Source organism: Ruditapes philippinarum, unplaced genomic scaffold, assembly GCF_026571515.1.
Source record: "Ruditapes philippinarum isolate M1 unplaced genomic scaffold, ASM2657151v2 ctg1434_1_1_1_1, whole genome shotgun sequence".
NCBI classification, from domain to species: Eukaryota; Metazoa; Mollusca; class Bivalvia; order Venerida; family Veneridae; genus Ruditapes; species Ruditapes philippinarum.
In genome coordinates this window covers 37,065-59,479 of record NW_026854142.1, presented here as the reverse complement: position 1 = coordinate 59,479, position 22,415 = coordinate 37,065, and the positions used below count along the sequence as shown (strand labels likewise).

At 33.3% G+C, this 22,415-nt stretch overlaps 1 protein-coding gene across 2 annotated transcripts; it reads left to right on the top strand.

Annotated features, from left to right (window-relative positions):
• The first annotated feature begins 8,251 nt into the window (after window positions 1-8,251).
• LOC132739095 (monocarboxylate transporter 12-like) lies at window positions 8,252-19,211 on the top strand. 2 transcript variants are annotated; one of them, XM_060726747.1, is made up of 5 exons: window positions 8,252-8,362; window positions 10,266-10,432; window positions 11,274-11,417; window positions 16,865-17,038; window positions 18,434-19,211. In XM_060726747.1, the coding sequence occupies exons 1-5, from the start codon at window positions 8,352-8,354 to the stop codon at window positions 18,613-18,615; spliced, it is 678 nt and encodes a 225-aa protein (XP_060582730.1). In that variant the 5' UTR covers window positions 8,252-8,351; the 3' UTR covers window positions 18,616-19,211. The 2 variants fall into 2 exon arrangements, with proteins under 2 accessions (XP_060582730.1, XP_060582729.1); XM_060726746.1 differs by having other exon boundaries at window positions 16,229-17,038.
• The last annotated feature ends 3,204 nt before the right edge of the window (window positions 19,212-22,415 follow it).

The following is a 22,415-nucleotide window of genomic DNA, read 5'->3' as shown; positions in this document are numbered from 1 at the left end:
TCCAGTTTGAAATTTTAACATAACCAATGGACACTCTACCTAGATTCAGTTCTTCCCTGAAGTCAAATTGATTTTAGACGGTATTTAGCCGAAAAATTGAATGGTCATCTATACAGAACGGATACGGTATTTTGGTCAAACTAACGCTAACAAAAAATAAATGTAAACAAAAAATATTTCAATGCTGGGAGTTGTTGGCTTAGTTGATTCCAAAATAAATTATTGAGAAAAAGTCCGCCGAAATTAAGTAAATTTTATATAGATATAAAATTAAGCGGTTTATTATTTTCAAACTTATTATTATGGTTGTAGAAACTGATAGTACAAAATGTATACATGTACCAGCCGACATGGTTATTATTGTTCACCGGTTGGTGTTTGAGTTGATTATGATATGAGTGAGTCAGACGCATTTTTGATAATAATTGTACCGAAATAAAGTTCATTTTCCTTTGGATATCATGTGCTTTTAGGATCGTTGAATGTCCGTCGTCCGTCCACACTTGTTCGTTAGCACTCTAGCGTCACATTTTTGCCTCAATCATCATCAAACTTGGTAAGGATGTTTGTCTAGGTGATAGCTCGAATGAGTTTGAACATGTGTCATCTCGGATTAAAAACTAGGTCACAGGAGCTAAAAATAGAAAAACATTGTTAACACTCTAGCGGTCACATTTTTGCCTCAATCATCATCAAACTTTGTCAGGATGCTTGTCTAGGTGATAGCTCGGATGAGTTTGAACAAGGTCATCTCGGATGAAAAACAAGGTCACAGGAGCTAAAAATAGTAAAACCTTGTTAACACTCTAGCGGTTACATTTTTTTACTTAATCTATTATTATTGTTCTAACTCCAGTGATAACAACAACAATCGTATCTAAAGCAGCTAGCTAACTAGGAAAGTAACGGTTAAATAAATTTATATTTTGCATTAGTATTTGTTTCGTATTATAATTTTTTTAATTTATATTCTTTTTATTCAAAAATAATCATTTTGGTCTATCTCCATTTTTTTTTAATTACTGAAAATTATAAAGGTATATAAGAAAGTGCTTTTAACACATGTTGACGTAAATAATAACAATCCAGAAAGTTACGAAGTCTTGAATCTTTAACCCATTTTTCCAAAAAAGAGGAAATTGTTGATACATCATTTTTAGAATAGGGCGACGAATGTATAAACTAAAGTAGCAAAACATCAGTCTGCGAGAAAGAATATATGTCATTTTACAATAGCATAGTTCATTTAATTGAGATACATGTTTCATTTCTTCCACAGTACAAAGTAGCTATATTACTCGTTACTTTATAGTTTTGTCACGGATCTCTGTTTTCTTCTATACGAGATACTTTTCTTTTCAAATATACATACCAACTAAAGCTATCCTAAAGGCTATAATCTTCATTGATGGCAGTGGCGGCATGTTTTTTTGTAAGTTTTCCTCTTTTGTTTGTTATTGACTGTCTTGCGTGTAGATGTATCAGTATACATTTTCAAGTTGTTAAAGTTTTGCTTCGGAAAGACGTTGGATAATGCTATATAATAATTCTGATATAACTATTTTCTTAAATATTAAATTGTTAATTTTTCCTATGAGGTATGAAAATGTTATTACACATAATCATAATAATTTAAACTAAAGTGCAAGTGCAGCAGATTTAATCACTTAAAACCTATTTTCAGCAAATAATTTTATTTTTTTTTTTTGGCAATTTGATGCAAGTCATGTATGGTATAGTACATCTGATTAATGGGAAATTTATTTCCTGAGTAAATTTATGCTTTTCAAATTTTATCGTTTTATCGAGTGGAAACAATCTTTATAGACGAGCTGTTGAATTGAAATGTCAAAATTAACTAATCGGTGAGATAACAAATATAAGTTACTACTAGGTACAATATATACACAAACTTTATGTTTCTTGTAGGAAAAGAAAGATCACTTACAACTAGTAATGCTTATAGATTGTCAGTGCATATAAATTATATCAAAGATAGTTTTCAACTCAAAATAGTATCAATAATCACAATGATAAGTAATATTTAAAGATGATAATAGATAAAGAATAGGTAATAACGTTTTCTTTCAGCTCAATTAATTAACCATTAGCTTGTGTCCGTGCAACCAGTGTAGATCAAGATCAGCTGACATATACGTACTGTCGAATCACTGTCTTCATCGTTGGCTAGTCAATAAGTTTTACATATTTTGAGACGAATGTCTTCAGATTGAATGATGAAGAAGTCCATTTATGATAATCAACATAGTAAGGGCTTAATGGCCTTGTTATAATATACACAAGAAATTATAATTGTCTGAGATCTTCTGCTCATCTGAATTCAAAGAATTAACTTTAGTACACACCTATAACGGCATGGAAACGAGCTCATCATAGAGCAGAAACAGTGATCGGTAGAGAAGCCATCCTTCATTTTTCGTGCAGTTTGATGTCTTGATTGATTCTAAAATCATTTTAAAGAATAAAATCTAATGCATTGAGTTCGTGCTATTAGCTGCATTTGTGCTCAAGTTGTTTAAAATAGAATATTATTTTATTGTGTTCTTATCTCTGGTGATAAATCTCTGGTGTTATCGTTCTTACAATCCTATCTGCCTTATCGCCACCACATAAGGATATTAAGAGATACGTTTTTAAAATATAATTATATATAATTTGATCAGCTGTTTACAAAAGAAATTTTGTATGGGATAACTACAATAAAAACAAATAGCAAAGATTAGATCTGCTCAGTCATCACGGATTCGACAAAATTTTGAAGCAAGCACATATTTTTTTTCTTGTCGTTAAATAATTTTTACGACAGCAGGGGGCGCTACAGATCAAACTCATACGAAAAGCGGAAATAATCTCAAGTTGAAAAAATATAGCGCTAGTGAGCTCCCTTGTTTCGATAAAATCGAATAAATATCGGTCTGCGCGGGGATGAACAACGGTTTTGGAGTTTTGATGCGTAGGAATTGACCTCAAAGGCCGTATACTTCCAATGGTTTATGTTTTTTTGCATCATAACGACAAACTCATAATATTTCTTAAACGTGTGCAAGTAAAATATCATTGATACTATATGTTGGTTTTGTCGTGACGCGGCTCATATACACAAACTTTATGTTTATTGAAGGAAAAGAAAGATCACTTGTATCATAGTTTGGGGACCTTTCTGTTGAAAAAGTGTCAGAGTTAAATCGTACACATACATATACATGCACAGTGCGGTAACTGGAGTGCAGGTAGTCCATCAGATTCGCAAAGTTTTGAGCAGCTTTTTTTGCGTTTAAATAATTTGACAGGGCTAAGATCACTCAAGAAAGCGGCATAATTCATATTGAAAATATGCGCTAGTATCCATTGTTTGTTCATTATATCGTCTCGCGGGGTTTTCATAATGCTAAAAGACAAAGGCGTATACTTCAGATGGTTTGTTTTGCAAAAACAACGACAACTCAAATACTACGTGTGCAAGTTGATTTTATACTTGGGTCGAGACGCGCCATCTACAAATAACTTTATGTTTTGAAGGAAAGAAGATCACTTACAAACATAATGCTTATAGATTGTCAGTGCATATAAATTATGTCAAAGATATTTTTCAACCCAAAATATTATCAATAATCACAATGATAAGTAATATTTAAAGATGATAATAGATAAAGAATAGGTAATAACGTTTTCTTTCAGCTCAATTAATTAACCATTGGCTTGTGGCAATTAAATGTATCCATGCGACCAGTGTAGATCAAGATCAGCTGACATATACTTACTGTCGAATCACTGTCTTCATCGTTGGCTAGTCAATAAGTTTTACATATTTTGAGATGGATGTGTTCAGATTGAATGATGAAGAAGTCCATTTATGATAATCAACATAGTAAGGGCTTAATGGCCTTGTTATAATATACACAAGAAATTATAATTGTCTGAGATCTTGTGCTCATCTGAATTCAAAGAATTAATTTTGGTACACACCTATTACGGCATGGAAACGAGCTCATCATAGAGCAGAAACAGTGATCGGTAGAGAAGCCATTCTTCATTTTTCGTGCAGTTTGATGTCTTGGTTGATTCTAAAATCATTTTAAAGCATTGAGTTCGAGCTACTAGCTGCATTTGTGCTCAAGTTGTTTAGAATAGAATATTATTTTATTGTGTTCTTATCTCTGGTGTTAAATCTCTGGTGTTATCAAGGATAGTACAGGTCCTTACAATCCTATCTACCTTATCGCCACCCACAAGGATATTAAGAGATACGTTTTTAAAGTATAATTAGATATAATTTGATCAGCTGTTTACAAAAGGATAATGATAATAATGTAAGATTGTAGATGGTCTTCAGCCTGTTCATGGACTAAATTGGTTTGAATTACTGGAGTCTATGCTTCTCTTAGCTCTAGACGGTGAGATCGTTTTAACCCCTAGCGTTGAAGTTTGTACCACCCTATGTAAGCCAAAATCATATTTCCCCTTTTTGGTGCCATAAATGTTAGCCGTAAATACCAATAAACAATTTTGTTATAAAATCGTTAAGTAATATCATGATTTTTCAAGCCTACAATTTCATAGCTACAGGATTCATATGAGATTTCCAGATAAAAGTTTTGTACATCACTCTAAATTTTGCCCAGTTTGTTTGATACAGACCATCAATTATTACTTTATAATTTTGTCTGTATAAAGCCCGTTTAGTTTCTACTTACAATTGTACACTTTCGTTCTTTTTGTTATAAAAAATCAACGATAAACAAAGCACGAAAGAAATTCTTAACTCTTTTTATTTATTTAAAGTCAATGATAGATGAAAATCAATCACCATAAATCGAGATTAGTAAAACAATGCTCTTGCTCATAAACTCTGCCTATAACATTATGTGGATGCTAAATTCAAATCTTTAAACTTGTATAATTGAGAAAAAGTCAAAAGTCATCTAAAAACTTTACATTATTGATGTTAATCATGTTCTTAACAAAAAACTGAAAAAAAAAATTGACAATTCAAGCTCAACTTCTGTATCAGAACATCAACAAATATGTTTTCATCAACAAATATTTTCTTATGAAAAAGAAAGTAGTTTCACAAAACCAATTAGCGTTTGTCTAGATTAATTGGTACTTAATTGGTAATTGCTTCTTCTTCTTCAATAATGATCATCTAGATAAAATTCTGAACAAAAATATGCAAGAAAAGTAAGCGGATGACAATCTGATTTGGAAGTATTAGTGTTCAATCCTGTTTGAAGGCATTTGGGTAAAAACAATTGTTTGGTCACGAGTATATGAAGATATTATTTAAATGTGTCAGACATAAATAATTGTCAGGGACAAATTATATCTTCACGATATATTTTGGAGATAATTTTTTCAAAATTTAAGACTGGGAAATCTTAATTAAGTTGTTTGAACTGACAAGGTGACATGCAGTAAGGTATACTTTGGTAAGAAGGTTACACTATGATCTTCCTAAAATAAACAAATCGATTAAATTTCTGAGGTACTAGTACCTGTTGCAACACATTCGAAATGCTTTTAATTCATATACAAAAATGTAGTTAAAACAGCATTTTCTTCACCCCAGACAAATGCAACTGCATTTTCTTTACATTTATATGAGAAGTAGTGCACTTAGTTTTTTAAGCGACTATTTTATTGATTTTTCTATTAAACGTACATTATATACTGACGCAAAAAAGTGTTTTTTTTTTTCAGGCTATTCTTGTAAGAACATTTAAATATTTCATACCAAAATCTGGGATATTCAGTCGCCAACATGATGCCGTGTTTTTGTTATAATCAAAGATAAACGCCACTGTCTTTTACGTTAACGTATTAGGGATTAAAATTGAAATTCGCATTTTTCAAATTGTCAATTGTCATTTTTGTAACGGTCTTGTAAATTGTTACTGTAAATGTGTTTAAATTTCTGAAATTTCATCAATCCCGAGTATGTCCATCTCTCCTATGATTCAAAGCAATATTCTCGACCATACGAAATAGAACTCCATTCTTGGACAAGGACAACTGTAAGATGCCGAATATTATAACTTACTGATTTCTTCTTGCCCTCCTTCCAAGGTGCAATAAAGGGATTTATGTCCGGTGAGCAAGCCGGGCATGGTAGTAAGTTAACGTTGTGCTAGTGTGATAATTTTCCTTGAGCCTAGCAATATTCCGACTGGCATTACCAAACATTTATACTAAAGCAGAAAAGGACGTGCAACAATGTCAATATAAATTCGGGCATTCAGAATACCAGAAATGACAAGTAGATTTACATTTTGTCACCTTTTATCGTGCCAAAAACATTGCGCTGCCTCCACCAAATAGAATTCGCTACGACAAGAAAGGTTACGAGGATTAGTAATCTGGCCGACGTATTGCCACCTGGCTCTGATTGGGTTTGCATTTTTGCTAAAAAGATCATGAACGCCATCTCCTACGCTGCCGCAGGTATATCATTATATTGCTATGACATTTAAACTATCTGTCAACGTTAGTTACGCTTCTTTCTGGCGCAAGAAAGACAAGAACTTGAACTCTATCGTTTTTTTCGAAGCCATGGTTTCTTGTTCACGGTTCAAATTCAATTTGAAAGCTAATGTTTCAGTGCGTAAAGTTTCAGTAAATCGACCGGCGACAAAATAAACATGAAAAACATATGATCACGTAACAGCGTTCAAGTCATCTTTTAGTAAAATATCCGGCAAGTTTGGTCAATTAAGTGCAATATTTAGTCAAATGCGCCTGTACTCAGATGGAAATTAGAACTGTATTTGGAAACAGACAAATGACCATCCCCAAGCGTAGCCAAGTAGAGAAACTGCATCAAAGGCATGGTTACTATAAAAAGAGTGTTCCAATAATATAGGAACATTTACAAGTATTTTCATGTATCATCAGTTAGCTTTATTACTTTTTTTAAAAAAATAATCCATGAATGAATGACAAAAATATGACTAGACACAATGACCAATAAAGTATTTTAACATTGTATAAACAATATCTTTTCAACTGTCGGCCAGGCCTCTGAATGTGACACGCTTTCGGAATGTGCCACATTACGTATGCCTAGTTAATTCAAATTCTATTCATGTATGACAAAATTAATGACTGGATATAACTATCTATGTATAAACCTTAGAAGTCCTATCGTGGCTACAAACTCATCATCTATTGTTTCTTTTATATCTCCAAACCAAATTATTACAAAATCTGTTACTGAATGACAAAAAGTCTTGGACTTTGACATGACTTTCAATGAACTGTCATATCATAACTTCTGACATTAAAGCATGTACTTGACCCTTAAGCTGCTGCGCTAAATTTTACTTATATTGCTACATATTAACTTGATAAGCAGTATAGTTATGCACATCATCATCATGTCTAACATATACATACCAAATGCTTTTACATGGCAGGAGTGGCAGCATTGTTGACTAGATACAACCATATACGCACTTTCGTGATAAGATTCATATCATGCCTTACGAATAAAAGTGGGACCTTGACATTTAAGGTAGGGACCTGATTCATGCCCTCGACATAAACAATAGTGCAATTTTATTAAATTCATATCGTAACTTTGATCTACAAGTATGACTTTGACCTTTGAAGAAGGGATTTGATTTTTGCGCACGACACATTGTCATTATGTCCAACATATTATGCATAATGACAATGTGTCGTTCTATCAATGACCTGATCGTTGATCGGACACGAACATCGGTGCTTTTTATTAAAAGTGTGACCTTGACCTTTAATCTTCAGACCTAGATCGATGTTGCACATGCATATTGCCAAAATGTGATGCACATTAATACAAAATTGTTTTAAAATTCATCGATATGTGACAAATTTATGTACCGAACAATGTTCGGACGGAAAGCTTAAGAAAGCGGGACAACGGGCGGAAGAACGGACGGACAATTAAAAAGCTATATGCCTCCCTATTTTTATTTATTTTATTTTATTTTTTTTTTGGGGGGGGGGGGGTAAATTCGCTCAGTTATTCCGAGTTATCACGAAAATATAGCAAAAATAAAAGTGCACAGTTTTTTTTACGTCTGTATAAATTATGGCCCTGAAAAGTTGGGTAATCTCATATCATGAAAAACATGCAACAGACGATAATATTTTGCAATGGATTGTTTTTGTCATTCTAATGCATGCACACTTTTATTATTGCAGTTGCACATTCACGAATATTTAATTAGATAAATAAATTGAGCATGAATATCTTAGTAAACATACATACATTTTGCACAACATTGATAAAGAGGATTAAACATTGATCAAAACTAGATTCAAATCTGAAGGGATTGTATTAATCGTGAAAAATGAATCAAAGGTAAGAATGTTTTATTCCGAGTTTTGGCAGATAACTTTAGATTTTTAGATAATATTTAAGTAGCTAAATAGCTACATTTACAGTTATATTTGCAGCACATCTGGTGGTATTGTGCAAAATGTAGTAACAAAGACTTTACAACTCTTTTCCCTTTTCAACTGTAATGAGAGGTCCAATATCGAAAAGGAGATGATAATCACCGGTTTAATTATCAAAATAGTGTCGTTTTATCATCCCCAACCCGATTCTCTTGTTTGCAATTCTTCATATTTCTAACATTTAAACAAAAAAAACTACCCTACTCTAAAAAAAGCTTTTGTTAGGTAAAACCTACTTAGTATATCGTAAGTTATAAATTCAATAAATTAGAGAATGAAAGGAGTATAAGATAGAGTACACCAGACTTAAGTTATTTCATTTCAAAACTAGACCAGATTTTGACTCATAGGACTGAATAACGTGACGTAGCCATTCCAACCTAAGATTTGATACAGTTCTCGTTTAGCGCAGCTAATGTGTTGTATTCACGTCAATATCCACATAAAAGATAATAAAATACGCAAAGAATAGCAATACGATTATGGTCATAAATACTGAAAAATATATCATTAATCGCAAAAAGCATGTAAATCAGTGATTTAATCTTTTTTTTTTTAAATCGCAATACATTTTCTCAAGTTTGAAATATTTTGGCTAATTTGGAGGTTTGGGCAGCTTTAAATAACATTGACCTTGTAGGTCATATGATTGAATTGTTCTTGCTTTTAGCTAAAATTTGATTTAACTTTTTGGTTATTTATGGATAGATTATCTTCATACTTTGACCTTGGCTTTGAAAATCAAGTTGTTGCTATAATTGGCTATGATTTTGTAATGAATTAGATTGTTTTCATACTTAAGCACAACTCCCCTTGTCCAATGACTTTAAAAAGATCATACAAATTTGACCAATAGATAACCTTGAATTTAAACTTCAAATACTTATAACAGTTTTTGCTACTAGTGGCTATAACTGTGTAATAAATAAATGTTTTCTATCTATTCTTGTGCGGACAAGTCATCTTATAAGATGTTATTGTACTTGACCTTTACTTTTTTTGACCTCGACACTTAATAAGGTCAACTTAGTGAATTTTGCTGCAATTGGCCATTACTTTGTTATTTATTTATGGAATTGATTAATACTTGGACAAAGGAAACATTATTACAAAACCTGATTGCCGAATCACTAGAAAATGACCGATACCTTTTTTCGACCATGGCTTAAGAACACATATTACAAATTCATGTGAATTATTCTAATTTGACTTTGACCTTCAATTGACTCAAAGTTATTGAAATTCGCTTTAATTGTCATAACTTTGTTATTATTTTATGAATTTGGTTCATTCTTACACAAACTAGCACTTATGACAAAAGTGAAACATGATAAAAGGCACATTATTCCTCAGAAATCCATATTTTTGTATTCTATAGAAATACCAAATATGTATTTGAATGTTTTGATAATAGATTAAGATCATAGTACATGTTTAACAACTGGAGAAATCTACACTGAATGTGTTGTTAAGGTAACAAAATGTAAACAAAGGAGCATTTTCACTGACATACAAATACTCATTCACTGTTAGTAACCAATTGCCAACAGAGTAAAAGAAGCAAACAAATTTTAATCAATGTGGCAAATGAGTATCTTATATTTTTGTGGAAACTGTAACAAGATATAAAAAATAGCATTTCTGGACTTCACCGTCAATGTCAAAAGTGAATTTTGAATTAAACTTGCAAATTTTGTTAAGAGAATAATTTTCCTCGCAGATGCTCTTGTTCCTCTGATGTGTTTATCTTTAGAAATAAGAAAATATGCGGTGGCTCTTGATAAGATTTTAATTTTCTTTTCCAGTACGAAGTGGTTATATTTTTGGGTGGTGTTTGTCCTAGCAACATTCCAGTTTGGTTTAGTGTTTTCATTCGGGGCTTTGTTTCCTTCAATTCGCGATACTTTTCTGACGGACCGGCCAACAACAGCCACTGTTCAAGCCCTATTGATGGGCATAACAACAAGTTTTGGTAAGTTTCTCTTTTTGTTACTCATTTACTTACATGTCAGTACTTACTTACTACTGGTGTTCACATTCTTACATGTCAGTGCATCAATTCATTTCTAATCAGTTGATGCATACTTAACATTTGGCCGAGTGCGAGGGATGCCATTATTAGATATGCAAATGTCATAATTCACTATCGGCAACACAATCTCAAAATTTGTATAACTTTATGATACGGACTCGTGAACAAAATTTGAAATTTGTATGAAATATACATAAAGTAAAGCAATCTACATAAACACAACAAGAAAGTATTGCAGGTATAATATACTTCGGACACATTTAATATAAAGAATACATAAAAATAACAATACTTTGATACTTTTAGTAATGTATTTGCTCTCCCTTTTGGCTGATGGGTTGCCATTAAGGTTTAAGGCATCATAATTGAAGTGCGCGATTGTAAGTGGCGGCTAAATTGGTTCCAATTACTGGTTTCTATGCATCTCCGGGCTCGGGGTGAGGTGTTTTGACCCCTGGTGTTGCTTAAAGTTTAAAACACCTGAGGTTAAGAAGTAGATTACTTCTAGGTAAAGTAGGTATACGGGTCACCCGGAGCCAAAAACTACCCAACAGAGCTCAAATATGGAACAATTTGTCTGCAAGATTGTACTTCAAACCCATTAAGTCGTCTCTTATGATATGTGGATAATATTCCAATGTCTTAACCGGTTAAGGCAACCCCTTAGCTTTAAGAGGTAGATTTTTTTAATGATTTAAAGTTCGTTTATGGGTCATCTGGGATAAAAAAAAACAGGTTATACAGCTTAAATACATTTGTTGTGTTTTTTGTCACTTTAAAGGTGTTGTAAGCGGAGTAATAATCAACAAGTTCGGATTGCCTGTCGCTCTTTTGGTGTCAAGTATTTGCATGTCTTCAGGCTTTGCAGTGTCATTTATCGTTACAGACATTTGGTATCTTTATGCTACAATTGGCGTTTTGGGAGGTATATATTTGAGTTTTTCTTATTTAATTTCTTTTTTGTTTATGGTACAAGCATGGCAATTATTCGTGTATTAATTCATTCTTTAAGGATTCTATTTATAGTCTTTCTTAAGATGTGTAGTTATATGCATTTCATCTTGTGTGAAATAGTGAAAAACAGATTTCATTAAGAACACTCAAATCGGCATAATTAAATATTTTACAGGCTCGGTTTGATTGAGTCTGATAATAGATTGTAGTGATTTTTGCTAGCTACCATTCACATGCTCTGATATCGGCGTAAGCAGAATTCGATATTTAAACACTTTAAACACGCAGAAACTGAATATTTTTATTATTTATTCTAAGTTCAAGAAGGAGAACCCTGTCAAAAATCATTGCACCAAAACCAAATTCGAACTGTTCTGGTTAAATACCTGTACAAGCAATTTCAACCTTATACATTTAGGTACATTTCTACAAAAGTAAGTGTGTGGAAACTGAAATTTCTTTTTTTTTCAACGTCCAAGAGGGATAACTTTGTCCAAAATCTCGTCCAAAATCACAGAATCATGACCAAATACAAACTTGCCATGCTTATTCTTATGATGTATCTATTGTTTGATTTTATTAACCTGTCAATTCCATACTGATAAAACGGTCAATGCACAGAATAAATTAATATTCGATAAATGTTCGATTTATTCCGTGAGATTTAAGCAGTAAGATATGATTGAATTCATCTGGTTTCTATGCATTAGTTACACTGACCGTTATAGCGTAATAGGGTAAACTACGGGTATATAATTGCTAAATGTCGTATGTGGTGTAAGATCGAGCAGGCATTTTTTCTTATTCATAACTATTTTCAACATTTTTGAAGTTAAGGTTGTTCTTTCTGATTTAATCTGTTTTGCTCTTTTTTGTTAATGCTATACTTTTGTATATAACATTATTAAAGAATTAATATTCAAAATTCATTCGGATTAAGATCATTAAATAACATTTCAGTGCCGTAAAAAACAATACAAAACGTGACAATTCAATGTTTCTTAATTGTTTCATATCTGTGTAGAAAATTCTGAAAGCGCTTGAACATTTGTATTATGATATACTTAAAAATAAAAAAAAGTCTAAAAATAAGTGACGTCTAAAAAATGTCAAAAGAAGGGATCGAACCTCGGACCTCTCATACATTAGGTAATCACTTGACCGACTTTGCTATTGCGTATGTTACGAGAATCTACATTTAGCTAGTGGGGATTTCCAAACGTTAGCTATATACTCCATATTAATTCTCGTAAAATAAACGGACAAAACCGAAGTAGGATCGAATATTTAAATGAGTGCTATAATGTATTCATAATTGACAGGTAAATAAAATCAGACTATACACTCAGCAAAAATAGAAACCTGACAGTGAATATTTCATTATTATTTTCAGGAAATCGATGACGGAAATGTAAAAACGGATGTTGGGCATGAAAAAGAGATGCATGTACAACATTGATACGCATTTTGCTGTTTATTAATTATGTTTATGTTTGTTAAATTACACTAGTTCTAAGGAAAGGGTCAAATTCAATATATCAATTTTTTGTGGCTATAACGTTTTGACTACGTGCAGATAGGTTTTAATCATTTCTTTAACAGGTTTAAAATGCATGCGATTTTTTCATTTAATTCAATATCGGTTGTGGCTTCGCCTGGCTCTAAGTAGTGCGTTAACGCGTCGTCGCATAGAATTTACGAAACGTTGAACAAGGTTATTTGGAAAATTGTTCCATTCCGCTATCAATGCATTTGTCAATTTGAGCATATTATGTGGGGCGTGATGTCGTCGGACATTTCTGCCAAGCACATCCCAGATATGCTCTATCGGATTCATATCTGGAGACATTGCTAGCAATTGCATGGTATTGACATTGGCTGCAGCTAAGCGAGCACGAGTTATCCTCGCCCTGTGGGGACGGGCGTTGTTGCGACTGCAATTAAACGTTCTACTCACGTCAACAACAGTGCCCCATCCAGCAGCATTCCTATTGCTTGATTTCTCTCTGCTTCTGATAAACGTTGCATTGTGAAAGCTATCAACTTTAGGTGTGATAACACTAAATTGTTACTGAACACATGTATAGTGCCTTACATCACTGTCTACTTGACATTTTAGCATACACGGGGTCCACGTGCAAAAACTAAAATTTTACGCTTAGCTGCATTCTACTGACAATACGCGGTCAAAACAAAAACAAAACATATATAGTGTATCTATAGTCATGAATACTCACTACACATGTTTTGAATCACCCTTAGGATATGTTGCCTGCTTTTTAAATTGTCTTTTGACGTCTAATCTGTGATATGTAGGCTTCATAACCTCAGATCCCCTTTCAAAATTCCATTTTATTTAGTTCCGCCCATTGTTTTCTTGTTTAGGGAACACGCATTTTTTTACTTGGGGACCATATGCCGCTTTTCATGGAATGGCACTTACGTGTCACATTTTACCGTCATATGTACACAACTGCGGATGTTTCAAATTTCCAAATTGTACCAGTTTGTGTTAAATGTTGAATTCTGTTTAAGACGGTGCTGGGGGGCATGGGCGATAACTTGCACTTTCCAGTACCGTCCATGAACAGGCTCAATCAAACCCAGTCTGCAGCATTTTTAATTTTGCCGTGTTGGGCTTTCTTTAGGGATTCTGTTTTTCTCTATTTGATTTAAATCACAAATTAGAAAATATTTAAAAGAATTAAAGTGTCAGGTTTCTATTTCGTTGAGTATATATGTCAAATTTACCGCCTCCGTGGTCGAGGGGTTAGAGACGATGACTTCTAATCATGTTACCTCTGGCGTGGGTTCGATCCCCGGGAGTTGCTTTGGTAGTTTAGCACGGAGGAAAGTAGTCTAGTACTGGTGTAACTCTCCAGGAACGATGGTTAGGAAACTACCCGCCTATATGACTGAAATACTGTTGGAAAAAGGCGTAAAATGAAACAAACAAACCAAAAAAAAAAAAAAAATATATGTCAAATTGGAGTTGAATGTGTACAATTGTTGGGGAGATAATGAACAGAAACTGAAAATTTCTTCTTTTTTTCCAAAATCAAGAGGGATACCTCTGTCAAAAATCATAGAACCATGACCAAATTCGAACTTGACCTGATAATGAATAGAAACTGAAAATTGCGTCGAGGGTCATGACACTCTCATCGGACCATGACCAAATTCAAACTTGACCTGCATATTCCTATGATGAATGCATACGTCAAATTTGAACGGAAACTTATGATAGGTACTTTTATGTCCTCCAAAGATGAAGAGCATAACAGTATTTACAGAATATCAATGCAAGTGTAATACAATTTAAATATTATGCAATATCATAGCAAAAATATATGATAACAGAGACAAAATCGTATATAGTGGAATCTCAATTGCTTGTATATATATGTTTATATACATTGAATATAATTGATATGATTAAGTCTTTCATTCTATGACAAAAAAAATTATTCACACATGTCTTTTTTTATTTATTTTTTATTTGTCTTTTATCTAACAACTAAAAGTAAAAAATGACGACTACTAGTATATCCTTTAAATGATTGTAAGCATTTCAACGAAATCGAAACTCAGAAACACATTTATTGATTTCATAAAAATAATGAAGGGGAATTGGCAAATAGTTCTGAACATAAGTCACATCTTCATAACAGAAGATACAGTTAATGTAAAGCTGCTAAGATTAATTCAAATACTTTCTTCTCTACACGAAAAAAAGAAAGAAAATTCATAAAAGGAAAACCCGATTTTATACAGCTAGAATAATGTAAAATTTTAATAAATAATTCATGAAATATTCTACTTATTCATAAAAGTATCTATATCTAAGTTTTCTAGCACTCGAAGATTAAATCTATTATAATTTGTGTTTTACATATTAATTACAAATAAGACATATGTATCAGAAAACATTTCTCATTGGTACAAATATAATATATACAACATTGTACGTCAAAATATGTATTACATAGCATGTCAATACAACATTCAATCTAAAAAAACGTTATAGTGATTTAGTTAATGAGAAGTTTATGAAAATGCGCCCGTTTAACGGCGAGCCCCATTTTAGTTTTACATTGTTCAAGAGGACAATCTCTTATTAGCTCATGGAACCAAGTTAACCCGAGAAAGAGTATTTATAAGCATGTTCCACAAATTCTCACGTTCTCTGGTATTCCTGATACAGAAACAGATCTGATGTAGGATAATAGTTTCTGTATTAAGTTCACATTTTGTGCACTGACGCTCATATTGTCGTGATATCGATAAAGCAATGTTTCTTGAGTGTTCCCTTCAAATATGTGATAGAGAAGGAGTTCCTCCTCACGAGTTACAGGCTCGAACAATGGTTTTCACGAATAAGGTTATGACAGACCCACAAATGTCCAGGTGAAACAATACTATTTTTTTTGAAATTGGCTTTCAGACTTATGTCCGTTTACTCGGAAATAAACTCGATTGTAAGAAATTGTACATTGTAAGATTACTGTATAAGTTATATTAGCCGTTAATGTTGAATATATGTTTATGACTTTCAAATCCAATACAAGGATCTGCTAAAAGTTCCATCAATAATTGTTTCGAAGAAGAATATATTTAGAAATAAGTATTTTGTAAAAATCCAATTTGTTTTAAAGATGAATTTCATTTTGACTGATATCGTTTGTTACTAAAACAACAACAACAACAACATATATCATCATAATCCTATAACACATATACAGTTATATTTCTGACATTAATAATCATTTCTTTTTGTTGTAGGTATCGGGACTTCTTTATTTTATGTCAGTTTCTTAACGGTTATAAACAGAACTTTCAAAGGGAAACAAAGGGCTTGGTGCATTGCCATACAGGGTCCATGTCCTTCTATTGCCGGCTTGTTTTATCCTTATTTACTAGATGAATTGGTCTCAACATATGGTGTACGTGGAACATTTTTAGTTATAGGTGGAGTGTTTTGTAATTCATTTGTGTTTTCGTTAATGGTATGGTTCCGCCGTAGTGATTTTACTTTACAACCGGAAGACAAGTTGGCAGAACAAGAAAAACATTATTATAATACCATGAGTAACAATCCGAAAAAAGAACAAATGTGCGCAAGTGTAGGAAGCCTTTTCAAAGGTGTTATGACAAAACGGTACATATGCCTGCTCGTAGCAGCCACAGTTTCTGTAGGAACAGCAGACGCATTTCTCGACTTTGTGTTTGATATATCGCACTGGAAAGGATTTGATAATTCTGAAGCAAATATGGTATTTGTTTTTTTTAATATCTGTGGCATAATTTTTTGTATCGTACCTGGACTGATTCAGCAAGTGCTAGATATTGATACATACTTGCTTCCCTTTGGACTTGCTCTCTTTGCGTGTAGTGGTTGCCTTATCGTTATGTTTGCAGATACGTATGTTATGTATGCTATTGGACTATCATGTATGAGTGCAGTGTTCGGACTCGTGGCGTGTGCTTTCATAATATGTGCAAATCTTGTACGTCTTGAACACGTAAACGTTGCTATAGGGTTGATTATGACCTTAGGAGGACTCTTGTCTATTGGAATGGGACCCATATACGGTAAGAAAGTTCATTCAAATGTAAATGATTTTCATAATATAGGTTTTTTTACGCATAGAACGTCCCCCGACTTTACATCTTTTAACCCTTGTCATTGAGTCAAGAGAATCGGTCTGTCAATCTCATCTGACAGATTTTTCAGTTTCACGTAAGAATAATATGGCATACAATAATCAGTACTACATGGCTCAGAAATACTAACAATTGATAAAATTAATCTATTATGCATTATTTTATAACTCATATAGAAAAAACACAAAAGTCGTTTTCTATATGGTAGGCAGGTCGTCACACAAACGAATGATCTTGAAAAAAATACAGGCGTGTATAGAAATATTAACAATGAGGGTAAAACGAATATTTAAGCAGCCGTATGCACTATGCACTTATTCAATTCTTGCAGATTGATTTACAATTTTTTTTATATATATTGGTCCTTTCACATACCGCTTAGAAACAACTACAGTACATATTTAGATTTGCCCGATTTAGCGTTATTTGATAAACATTTCTTTTCCTGTGCTACGGAAAATCAGTATTATAGTAGTTATAGAAAGTACTTCATTTTTCAGTTTGATAACCATTAAATTGAGTTCAAAAAAAATGCAGATGCCAATGAATAAAATATGAGAATAAGTCATTAAATTAGATATTTGTTTCCTGACAGTAAGAGTATAATAATACCCCTCCTACGCAAGTTACGTTTAATAACAAACATTCTTAGGATATAATTCATACTCTTCAGAGGAGATAAAAGATACTTAAGGCGTTCAAATTTACATTTTTGAATCTTTTAATGCAATCAAAGTTTGCCTTTATATTCTTAAAAGTATATAGGTGGATCTTGTTTAATATTAAATATTTTTACCGTGTAGGTTTCCCTTTTTAGGCTTGAACATATCAGGACATATATGAACACATCTGCGGATGTTTCTAAATTCAAAATTTTACTATTTCATGTTTAAATGTTGAATTCTGCTTAAGCCGGTGCTAGGGGCGTAGACGGTAACTTGGACTTTCCAGTACCGTCCATGAACAGGCTCAATCAAACCGAGCCTGCAACATTTTCAATTTTGGCGTGTTTGGCTTTCTTTATGGATTCTGTTTTTATCTATTTTTTGAATATATCAGGTTCCATATTTAGCACTATTAAACCAATAAATACATTTAAAAATTATAAAATAAAAGTTAAACACTTTTTTCTTTCCAATAGGGAATTTGAGTGGTTCATAAAAATGTAAAAAAGTAGAAAATGAAGAAAACAATTGCCCTTCCAGTGTTTTGAACCCAAGCCCCTTGTAAAGAATATTTTCTTACTTGAGTCTGTAGTTTTTTTCAGGTTAGTTGTTGTCTATATATGTACAAATAATGTTATTATTGCATTTTCAATTTCAGGCGTAATAAGAGATAATACAGGTTCTTACAATTCTGTCTTCCCGATCTTTGCCACCGCACAAGGAATAGCTGCTGTTTTGCTCATAGAGGATTTTATTTCACGAAAATTGAAGAAACAGCCAATGAAAGACGTTAATAATGTTGACAATATCTCTGAAGAAACGAAAATAATACATGTTTAAATCACACGTAAATATAATTTTATGGGCTGTGTAAAATGAAAATAACATTATAGGTTGAAGTGTCTTTAGGCTATTCAGTTTGTAAGTACTTTGTTAAGAACTGGTATGAAATTGTGTGAATTTACTATTCATTGTTTCGATGCGTCCATGCTCTCAAAGCTGGTAGTTGAATCCTAGATATAGGTCATTTTTTTACACTTACGCTCTGAGATTTAGAGCTTTGTCTACATCACTCTTAATTGTGTACAGTTTTTTTTATACAAATCACTTAAGATAAATTTATTTTTTGCCTGACTTATAAACACTAAAAAGCTAAAGTATACAAAAGTCTTCTAAAATCAAATTTTGCTGACTCGTATTGTTTTTGTTTTATTTGCAAATAGTTTTAAATTAATGATAAACAATACAAAAAGAAACTCGATTTTCTTATTATCTTATGCTGTTTTATGTGCATGCATAGCAATATGGCGGTCATTTTTTTCAAAACTTATTTTTTCATACATAACATGGAAACTGTATACTTCTCAACTTTTGCGAAAACCAATATGTTTGAATGTAAAAATTTTTGGAATAAGTTTATAAACGCCGTGCAAAAGGTTTTAATGTTTTATCATTCAGCTGAAGGACGAATTTAATCATTTAAATGAGTTTTACTCTGATTGTGTGATAGAGAAATGGATTTTCTCTTTGAAGATTTCAAAACATGCAGCGTGTTTTGCAAATTGGTTATATTGTGGGTTTTTTTAACAGTTCTAGACTGAACCGTTTGTGTGGTCGTGACTATCAATGACAGCTTGGCAGCACAATCTCATACTGTCTATTAGGTTTCTGCTCGTTCTAACGGGAATGGCTGCCCATTCTCGGACCATCATGACTCCAAGACCCTGAATGGTTCTAGATTAAGCTGACCAGTTGAAATTCTAACCTGCAGCTCATTCCACATGTGTTCTATCGCATTTAAGTCATGTGAGCGAGCCGGCCTTTCAATGCAGCTCATTAGACTCCCTCTCTAGGTAGTCCTGGACCATCCTGGCCTTATGGGGCGAGCATTATCGTCCATTAGAATGAACTGATCGCCGACTGCTCCATCATACAACCTAACCTTGTTGTCTAAGATGTCGTCTATGTATCGCTGACCTGTCAATGTGCCTCTTTTTAGCACAACCAAGCCGGTTCGTCCATCTCAGCTGATGCCTCCACACACCATTACTGACCCACCTCCGAAGCGGTCATCAGCAATATTTGCAGCCTGAAACCTTCACCTCGTCTTTTCCAGACTCTAGCACGCCTATCTGTGAAGTCTAGGCAGAACCTGGACTCATCAGTGAGCAGAACGTGTCTCCAGTGTTGTATGGTCCACCGTGTATGCCAAATGGTCCATTACAAACTGGCCTGGTGATGTACCACACGTCACACGTCAATGGGATATGTATGCAAGGTCTTCTGGATTGCAAATAACCTTCATGCAGCCTTCTGGAAACTAGGAGCCCGCAGCATAAGCAAGTCATTTCGAAAAGAAGTTGCAGGCAAAATCTTGCACGACGTATCTGAACGCCCAAACAAACCGGTCCTGAGCTGGTGTTTTGACCCTTTGCCGACTTCCAGCATGCCATTTGGTGGATGTACCAAGTAGCCGGTCTCTCTTCCAGGCTCTGGTAATGGCGGTGGGATGTACACAAAGCGCCGCACCAATCTGGCAGAAGGTGGCCCTCTGCTGCATCATCCCTCCCTACGGCCCTTCATAACTCTACTTCGCTTGATTTTTGTTTGTTTTGGATTTTACGTCAGACCGTCACAGTACAGGTCATTTGGCGACGTTCCAGCTTTACTGGTGGAGGAAGACCTCAGGTGCTCCTTCCGTGCATTATTTCAGACACGAACGGGCACCTGAGTAGAACCACCGACATTTGGTTAGCTAGCTGGATAGCTTCCTCACATGAAAGAATCCAAAGTCCCTGTCGAGATTCGAACCCAAAGGGGCAAGTGGTTTGAAGTCAACGACCTTAACCACTTGGTCACGGACGCCCCATACTTCTCTCGAATGCCGCCTAATGTTAGCATTCGCCATATCAAATTGATAGATGTAAGAAATGTGAGCCACTGAATGACAAAAAGCCGGTAATGAAGCCGTAAGACATGTGATTGTACACCCAATCAAAACATGAAAATATTGGAGTGCATGCTTTCCATGCTACCTAGACGAGTTGTAACGGATTCATGTCAGGGGATTATTTCAAAACATTTCTGAATCAGACTTGTTTTTAAATAGGAAAGAAATCTGTTTTATCATTATGATAAGTTAAGAAATAATTTATGGTTCTTAGCAAAAGTAAAGTTGTATATAACGTAGAAAATTATTAAGTTAATAAAATGGATTTAAATTCAAAGCATATTGGTTAAAACGATTGTATTGTGTTTACAAAATGATTAAATTGAAGAAAAAACAGCTGACAAAACTTTGATAAGCTCAAAATTGTCTCAAAATGCTATTTTGCGTGAATCTAAAGGTTTTCTTCTACTGTCTCTTACATGTCAATATCCGCCCTTTGTGTATGGCAATCTTAGAGACACCGAATTTAACCTAGTAAAAACTACGCAAGTATTGACCCCTTACAAATTTTATAGATACATAAAATCGTTTGATGTCAAGTAAAGACAGCTTGATAATTCAAATATTGAGTAATTTAATGGTAACAATCGATATAATGGACACGTAAATGCGGACAAATAGTGTTGCAAAAAGTGTATTGGTAACCCACATGAAACAATAACAAGTTGATATTTACAAAGTAGAACGAAAAAATAATTAAAAAAAAAAAAACCACACACACACAATATGCAAACGCTGAGTTTAAAACTAGTTTTGAATGTATGGCCGAATCTTTAGTTGAAATATAGGTCAATAAGAAACAATCTCTTATTTTTCGGCATTATGAAGGGAACGGTGTCAGATTTCAAGACTGCATCTAGGGCTTGTAGATATAACCGAGGAGATGAGAACGAAAATCAATCGGAGGGAAACCCATAAGACTTTGATTGTACAAATACACCCATTGCCACGGATGATTGCGTTAAGATATATATATATATATATATTCACACATATCTTCACTTACGGGGCCCATATATAAGACCGAGATGAGTGGCATTATTTCATGCAGTCAGTTTTTATATACGCCACTATATAGGCCTATAATGAACATTTCCATACAACAGAACTAAGTGGCTATGCTTTCATGACTGTTCTGCTAGGCGCTGTGCCGTAATTGGACTGGCATATCGATGTGGTGGTATGTGTGTATATATTCTCTCATTTCTATATATATATATATATATATATATATAATATATATATATATATATATATATATATATATATATATATATATATATATATATATATATATATATACGTGTACTTAAATGAATTTTTTCTTTGTGAAACTTGGGAACAGAGCAATTATACCTTGGAATTAGATGGATACGAATGTTTATTTAAATTAATACCAAGAATACCAATTTACACATCACTTTCAAATCGAAGTAGAAGTTGGTCTATAAAAAATAGAAGTTAGACTAAATATACCTATATTTAAGAATTACAAGCAAACAAATAAAATAAATAAAATACGATACTGTCCTAACTAAAGTAACATTACAAATGAGTCATCACAACCCATAAAAACTTATGGTGGACGATTATAATTTACATAATATTATTTTTTTGGTTTCTAAAGCATGCATTTTCTTTTGTAATAGTTGCAGTTACACATTCGCGAATATTTAATGAGATAAAGTAG